The sequence below is a fragment of the Salvelinus namaycush genome, chromosome 2, assembly GCF_016432855.1.
Source record: "Salvelinus namaycush isolate Seneca chromosome 2, SaNama_1.0, whole genome shotgun sequence".
NCBI lineage: Eukaryota > Metazoa > Chordata > Actinopteri > Salmoniformes > Salmonidae > Salvelinus > Salvelinus namaycush.
The window spans coordinates 49615933-49624126 of record NC_052308.1 but is presented as its reverse complement, the minus strand read 5'-3'; the positions used below and the strand labels follow the sequence as shown (position 1 = coordinate 49624126).

Genomic DNA, 8194 nt, shown 5'->3' with positions numbered 1-8194 from the left:
TTCTCTAGCGTAAAATTTCTATATAACTTGGTTAGCAGTTCAGAATTAGGATATGCTGATGCAAATTCCATAGAAGACCTTTTAGGTATCCATAGGATTGGGTTAATATAATTTGAATTAACTACCTTTTAAATCCGAATGGATACCACTTTGGCATCGTAACAATTTGCATTAGTGTAGTGCAGGAACATTCTAAGGCATGTGATAATACACTAAAACAAAAAAAAAACACTTATTTTGAATTCAGGTCAAACATGCAGTTTGTTAAGAGTAGACCCAATGCTATCACTCCACGGTGCGGGTTTGACTGAACGCCGCCCTTACCAAAAATGGATTGAGAATCAGAAGACAAACACATGCAAAAGTAACGAGGTTTAATTCAAATAAAACCATGCACAGGTCACCTTCACCCAGATTCACACCCGTTATGAAATAAACAACTAAAGCCATACATTGCATTCAGTGAGCCCACTGTATGCGATGACCTCTATGAATAAACAGGTCAACCCTAAAGACAAAACAAAAATTAATTCTCCACATAGGAGGCCACAGTAATGTGGTGAACCTGAAAAAAGGTGCAAAGCACAAAAGATGAGCATTTCAAACCCCATGTACTTTAAGAGAAATCAAGAGAACCTTTTATTCCCCCCAATCCCATGTACCGTACACGTGCCAAGGCCGATAAATTCACATATTCGGGATCAAAAAGCTGGTTACTCAGTTTGAGACCAACGCTATCCTGAAAAACTTTTTTTTTAAAGGGGGGGACAATGTTTATTTATTAGCTTTCTGAAACACACTGGCAGGACTATGCTGTAGATCCCAAGCCACTGCTCCTGACAAGTCCAACTGGGGGAGCAGAATCCTTGCAGCAAAATTAAGAGCCGAACAGTGAAAACCTTATCGGCCACATTGCAGTGGGGGCACAGGTCTATTTTTCTTTTGCGGAGCAGCAAGTCATCTTGATTTCCACCCTTGTTATACCTACAGTACAAAGTAATTCCACCATCCTTGGTTAAAGAACCCAGCACACACATAAGATAGGTACACTCAATAAGATCATTTATGTTATTTTACAATCTGGATGTAGAACACAAAGATAAAAAAAAAAACAAGATGAAGTAATTTGTATCAATGTCTGGTCTGCACAGTGGTGAGCATTGGGTGTCAGGGTAGGGAATGGGTGGAGTCCACCTGTGCAACCATCTCTCTGTCCAACGAGAAGGTCTCGAGAGACAAAGTGGCCATGACTTAGGACAAAAAGGGAAGGGGCCTGGCAAAAAGAGCTTACGTGAGAACAGAGGTTTCAAGAGTCTCTGAAAAATAAGAGGGGTACATGTACGCTGTATGTGCGGATTTGTGTGCATGTGAGGAATCGTTGAATCATTGTGTGCATCTATTGAATGTGTATATTTATTTGTGTGTTGGATGGAGGGATAGTAAAGGAGAGTTGGGATAGCAGGGCTGGTCAGGGGACTCAGTTGCTGAATAGCTGGCCTTCGGGTGGCTGGGGGAGCTTCATGTTCTCTTTGCACATCATGAGCCGCCGGAGCTCCTGCAGCACCACACGGATGCTGTACGAGTTCTGCCACTTGGCCAGTGCCGCCACTGCCCGCGTGTCCACCTGAGAATGGGAGGTTACATACATGTGAGACTCAAAACTTACAAACACAGCTAAACTCAGCGAAAAAAGAAACGTCCCCTTTTCAGGAACCTGTCTTTCAAAGATAATTCGTAAAAATCCAAATAATAATAACGTCACAGATCTTCATTGTAAAGGGTTTAAACACTGTTTCCCATGCTTGTTCAATGACCCATAAACAATTAATGAACATGCACCTGTGGAACGGTTGTTTATACACTAACAGCTTACAGACGGTAGACAATTAAGGTCACAGTTATGAAAACCTAGGACACTAAAGAGGCCTTTCTACTGACTCTGAAAAACACCAAAAGAAAGACGCCCAGGGTCCCTGCTCATCTGCATGAACGTGCCTTAGGCATGCTGCAAGGAGGCATGCAGATGTGGCCAGGGTAATACATTTCAATGTCCGTACTGTGAGACACTTAAGATAGTGCTACAGGGAGACAGGACAGACAGCTGATCGTCCTCGCAGTGGCAGAACACGTGCAACACCCGCACAGGATCGGTACATCCGAACATCACACCTGCAGGACAGGTACAGGATGGCAACAACTGCCCGAGTTACACCAGGAATGCACAATCCCTCCATCAGTGCTCAGACTGTCCGCAATAGGCTGAGAGAGGCTGGACTTAGGGCTTGTAGGCCTGTTGTAAGGCAGGTCCTCACCAGACATCACCGGCAACAACGTCATCTATGGGCACAAACCCACCGTCGCTGGACTAGACAGGACTGGCAAAAAGTGCTCTTCTCTGACAAGTCGCTGTTGTCTCACCAGGGGTGATGGTCGGATTCGCGTTTATCGTCGAAGGAATGAGCGTTACACCAAGGCCTGTACTCTGGAGCGGGATCGATTTGGAGGTGGAGGGTCCGTCATGGTCTGGGGCGGTGTGTCACAGCATCATCGGACTGAGCTTGTTGTCATTGCAGGCAATCTCAACGCTGTGCGTTACAGGGAAGACATCCTCCTCCCTCATGTGGTACCCTTCCTGCAGGCTCATCCTGACATTAATCTCCAGCATGACAATGCCACCAGCCATACTGCTCGTTCTGTGCGTGATTTCCTGCAAGACAGGAATGTCAGTGTTCTGCCATGGCCAGCGAAGAGCCCGGATCTCAATCCCATTGAGCACGTTTGGGACCTGTTGGGTCGGAGGATGAGGGCTAGGGCCATTCCCCCCAGAAATGTCTGGGAACTTGCAGGTGCCTTGGAGGAAGAGTGGGGTAACATCTCACAGCAAGAACTGGCAAATCTGGTGCAGTCCACAAGGAGGAGATGCACTGCAGTACTTAATGCAGCTGGTGGCCACACCAGACACTGACTGTTACTTTTTATTTTGACCCCCACCTTTGTTCAGGGACACATTATTCCATTTCTGTTAGTCGCATGTCTGTGGAACTTGTTCAGTTTATGTCTCCGTTGTTGAATCTTGTTATGTTCATACAAATATTTACACGTTAAGTTTGCGGAAAATAAACACAGTTGACAGTGAGAGGACATTTATTTTTTCAAAGTTTGGCTCATTTTAAAATGTGGCTGATTGGTGACTTTAGCTGAGACAAAAGTGCCCTCAATTACAAACAATCCCGATTCCTGGACTAAAAACATGTTCAGTTTAAAGTGCGTTTTAGTTCAGGAGTAGAGCAAATCTGGTTCTGGAAAACCAGTCCTGCGTCTGTAGGTAATGAATCAGATGTGCTTCGCTAGCTGTAGGCAGAAGTCTTTCAGGCTACACACTCAAATACAAAGGTTGCTTTTGATTTGAGGTAATTGATCCAACCCGAACAGGAAATGTATGACTTGGGACTTACCACACCATTTGAGTTGTGTACGCCATTCAGATTGATCTTGGTCACGAATCGGACAAAAGGGGGAGAGTCTGGGTATCTGGGTCCACATTCTACCTTTAGACTGTACATCCTGTTCTCGTAGATTGTCTGGAAGACATCAGAAAAAAGGAAAGATTTAAGTCTTGAAATTGGTTTCAGCTCAAGATAAAGACTGCATGGTTGTGGGTAACTGTCTTGGTTATCATCAGCGGTGCTCTATGATAATAAGCTTGTTGTAGGCCTATGTTTGTGCTGCTGCATATCCGTTTGGCCGTCCCAATAGAATTAGAATGTTCCTATTCCATTTCAATGCTGTCCCACTTATGGTGTGTAGGCTTTGCCTCTACTGGGTGAAAGGTGATTTATGCTATGTTTATGCTCACAAGCGACGTCAACAAAAACACATCGTACTTCATAAGCTAGCCATTACCCAAGAACTAGCTGCATGTGCATGGTTAATAGCTGGCCTGCTGTGTCGTGTGCATTCATTTAGCTGTGGCGCCAAAATCATTGCCGCCACTTCAAAAATAAAAACAAGTTTATTTTTTGGGGAACATACCATGTTTGGTAGAAATACTCTCAATAACGTTATGCACATCTACTTTTCCTTGGTAAATAGATCTGTCTTACAACGGTGTTGCTCCCAAGGTTATTTTGCTCGTTGTTCCACTGGCAGCCAAATCTGCCGTTGAGCAAAAACACAGTTCCTCTCTTCCAATGCGCTAAATATGTGTATGTGACCAATAAAATTTGATAGGAATTAAAGAAACCAGGCCGGAGTAAGCAAAGTATTCTATGTGGCGTTGTTTGGTATGTGTTTGAGCCCTCCCACCCTGAGAGGCCCTATGGTGTGTGTGTGTTTGTGGCGTTAGCGTGAGCTAGCTTTTTTTTTCTTACCCTGGGAGGCCCTATGATCATGCCTGTCCAGCGAGTCAGCATTATGTCCTCATCGTCCTCCAGTCCCCAACTCACCGTCCCGTCTCCAACGCCCTTCTGGCCCTCTTCCAGCTCCTCCAGCAGCCGGAAGTTACGGGGTACTTTGACGCCTTTTTAAACAGAAAAGGTTCAAAGCAGACATTTTTCAACCACACGTGCCTAGTAGCTACTGCACACAAACAAGGGTGCCATGTTTACTCAATTGGTTCTATTGAAATACGTTTTTTTTTTTTTAAAGAGTCAACTTTCAATAGTGATGAATTTAAAACCCACAACCCTCAGCTAATCAAATACAGTATAGTAGGAGCCATGTAATGTTAAAGGTCCAATGCAGACATTATCTCAATATCAAATCAATTTTGGATAACAATTAAGTACCTTACTGTAAATGTTTTCAATTAAAAATGCTCAAATAGAAACAAAAAACTTGCTTCTTAGCAAAGCACAATTTCTTAAGCAAGAATTTAGCTAGGACTGTTGGAGTGGTCTGAGGAGAAGGGTGCAAATACTTATATTGGTTCATTTTTAAGCTATGACTCCAGTACATATGCAGGAAGTAGGGACGTTCCAGTACAGTAAATGGCGGTAATGCACCATAACATTGGATACCAATCGCCGTTAAACCGCACAGAGGAGAAAGGGGGCGACAACAGTAGCTAGGAAACAACAGTAGTGTCCTTTGCCCCCGCCTGTCAGGCACCTTTTTCCGGCAGTTATTTTAACATCGGCGAGGTCAGGTGTTCGGCAGGCTAGAATGAAAGACACGGTGTGCTAGCTTAGCCAGCTAGTCCTAAGGAGGACTCTGGTACAGAGCAGGCGGGAGCGACACTGTGCTAGCTAACTTTCAAGCTAGCTAGCACAGTGTCAACTGGTCAATCTCCAAGGCATTCCTAGTTGATCAAACATTTCAGTAAAAACCCATTAATAAATATATTTTTTTATTTGTCTCGCGTTGTTGGCGGTAGGTGCACCCAATTCAGCTGCCCTGCGTGCCGGGTAGGCGAAGTGTTCCCATTTTGAACTATTTGAGGTGTCTGAAAGACAAACTGCCTTCCCGACGGGCCGGAGAGCAAATGCACTTATTGGCCTACTGCTTGGCCAATCAAATGACTCAGATTACCATGTCTGCAGTAACCTAACGTAGCATGCGTAAAATAAATCTCCCTTAAGCGCACAGCAACTAATACAGCACAGAGCTGCTGTTTTTATGATTGAGTTCATATTTATACTCAGCACTGTCAACACTTAAGTCATAAAATTTGCGTTCTTCCTACTGCCACTCGCATTACAACCAGCACTGCAGCGGCAATGAATGAGTAGGAAATTGTATCGATAGGGCTTGCTTGTATTAAAGGCTTGGCTTAGGTCTTTTTAAAAATATATAGTAATATTTGACTTTCTGGTCATTGGAGTAAAAACTAGAATTTATGCACGAGGTAGAAACAATGCGGTGGGGCACGAGTTTCCCCATCAGCTTTAAGATGGTGCCCCTTTTTTGGTAAGTGTCAGAGGAGGACAGGGAGAGCGGAGGGACGTTGAGGCGGACCCTCAGTCTGCTGCTCTCTCCCTCTGAGACTGACCATCCGATGCAGGCACTATCAGCCCAGTAAAATCAAAATAGCAAATTATTTAACATTTATGGTCACTCAGCTGTGCCTCAAGCAATACAACTGATCCATTACCAGTGCGATCATATAGCCTACCTCAAAGAAGAACAATGCTTTGGCAGGACAATTCAAGCAAAGCCAATATGCGATGATAATGTATTGGGCCTAAACCCCACTGCTACAGTGCTGTTTTTCATATGTTAATGTTCCATAGGCTTATGTTTAAGTCATGAAAAAAAAGAAAAATGGGGAAAAAGCTATAGATCTGCTTGCTTTTTGACTAGGTGATTTTGACTCAAAAAAGGTTGGTGATCACTGTCTTACACTAATAGGGCATTAAAATCATTTTCACAGTATTATACGAACCTGCGTGTGGAAATATATAAAATACAGGAAATCAAGTTGACGGCATTGGGCCTTTAACTAGCTATCCCTTATTAATCACCTATTCATGCACCTCAAAATGACACGTGCAATTGCCTGTAGATATACATTTCTCAAGTTATGGGTGTGTACCACTGGGGTGTAATCATTAGTCACTAAAACGAGAGTTTATGAGTCAAATTCAGGTAGGTATCTCGGTTTCGTTTGTTTCCGTTTAAGAAACGTTTTGCAACATTATTAGCGTAATGAATAGCCCCTGGTGTGTACCAAGGTTAATGACCAGTTGACAAAACTAGCTAGGTAACTAACGTGAGTTAGCATCAACGTATCCAAAATAGTTAAATACTCAATGCTGATTAAAACGAACATTTCACTCAACTAACCGCTGATAGGAAGTTGGATAAATGTATTCTGAAAGATTCCAGGTATATAGTTAGTTAGCTTAGTTATTCTAAACATGTATGCTAGTTAACTAATTCTGTTTCTGTCAAACTCGCTTTGCAAATTGTCTCAGTTCAGCTAGTAACGGTTACCCGCTAGTGTCGTTAGCTAGCTAGCTAACGTTAGCTCTGCAGAAACATGACGCTGCAGTTGAATAGGCTACCTAACGTTAGCTAAATGCGCAGATGGCTAAACAACCACAATAAATTCACCAAGAGTCAATTATGACGATAACATCGTTTATGGTTTATGGCTGAATCAAGTCATGTTTTAAAAGCACAGGAGTTGGGCGAAAGCAGAAATATACCCGAATAGCCAGCTAAACTAACGTTAGTTAGCGCGCAATACTGGCTGAGCTAACACCCACATTAATCTAACATTAATAAACATGCTGTCTGGGGAAATGTGGAGTCTTTGAGATGAATGGCTCATATTGGAAGGTCAAATAGACCACTATATTAAACGTAAAATACAAGCTTATCAAATGAATATCACAAATGTGTGAACGGGGAAATACTTTACCTGATCCGGCGGCGGCCGCCATTTTTATCGTTGAATAGCGGGGACGCGCACGTTTAAGTGCGTCAATGCAAATGAAGTGTTCTGGGGTGTAATTCAGTCCGCCGATTCTGTTGCAAAACGTTTCTTAAACGGAACTAAACGTGGCGGGACCTACCTGAATTTGTCCAATAGAAACTCTCGTTTAACAGCTATTTGGCGGAATGAATACACCACTGTTTGAGCATTATTTTTGTGTGGAGTCGACTGTCAAAATAAAACTAAATTCACATTACCACTAAAAACGACCATAAATGACAGATGACGTCACAATTGTCTTAAAGCCTGATGACATCACCATGGTCTGAAAGCCAATTTAGTAATGTGGATATGAATCAGTCTTCATTAGTTACTGACAGGGCTTGTTTCTGCTGGTGCCAAAGGTATTAGATCAGCGTCTCAAATGGCACCCTATACCGTAAACAGTGCACTAGCTTTTATCTATGGGCCCTGGTCAAAAGTTCTGCACGATATAGAGAATAGGACCTCATGACTAGACCTCACCTCCATAACTTGTATCTCTTTTTTTTTTGTATGCTGCAAAAAATATTGTAGCTGCAAATGTGTACAAGACAGCCTACAGTTGAAGTCGAAAGTTACATACACCTTAGCCAAATACATTTAAACTCAGTTTTTTCACAATTCCTGACATTTAATCAGAGTAAAAATTCCCTGTTTTAGGTCAGTTAGGATCACCACTTTATTTTAAGAATGTGAAATGTCAGAATAATAGTAGAGAGAGTGATTTATTTCAGCTTTTATTTCTTTCATCTGGGCACGCTATTCATCCAAAGT

At 42.8% G+C, this 8194-nt stretch overlaps 1 protein-coding gene across 1 annotated transcript; it reads right to left on the bottom strand.

The window, feature by feature from the left end:
* Positions 1–357: 357 nt before the first annotated feature.
* LOC120064331 (ubiquitin-conjugating enzyme E2 variant 1-like) lies at positions 358–7459 on the bottom strand. Its single transcript, XM_039014837.1, has 4 exons — positions 7364–7459; positions 4371–4519; positions 3456–3581; positions 358–1624 (listed from the first exon to the last, which is right to left on the bottom strand). Exons 1-4 carry the CDS (start codon positions 7383–7385, stop codon positions 1478–1480), a joined length of 444 nt encoding a protein of 147 aa, XP_038870765.1. The 5' UTR covers positions 7386–7459; the 3' UTR covers positions 358–1477.
* Between the last annotated feature and the right edge of the window lie 735 nt (positions 7460–8194).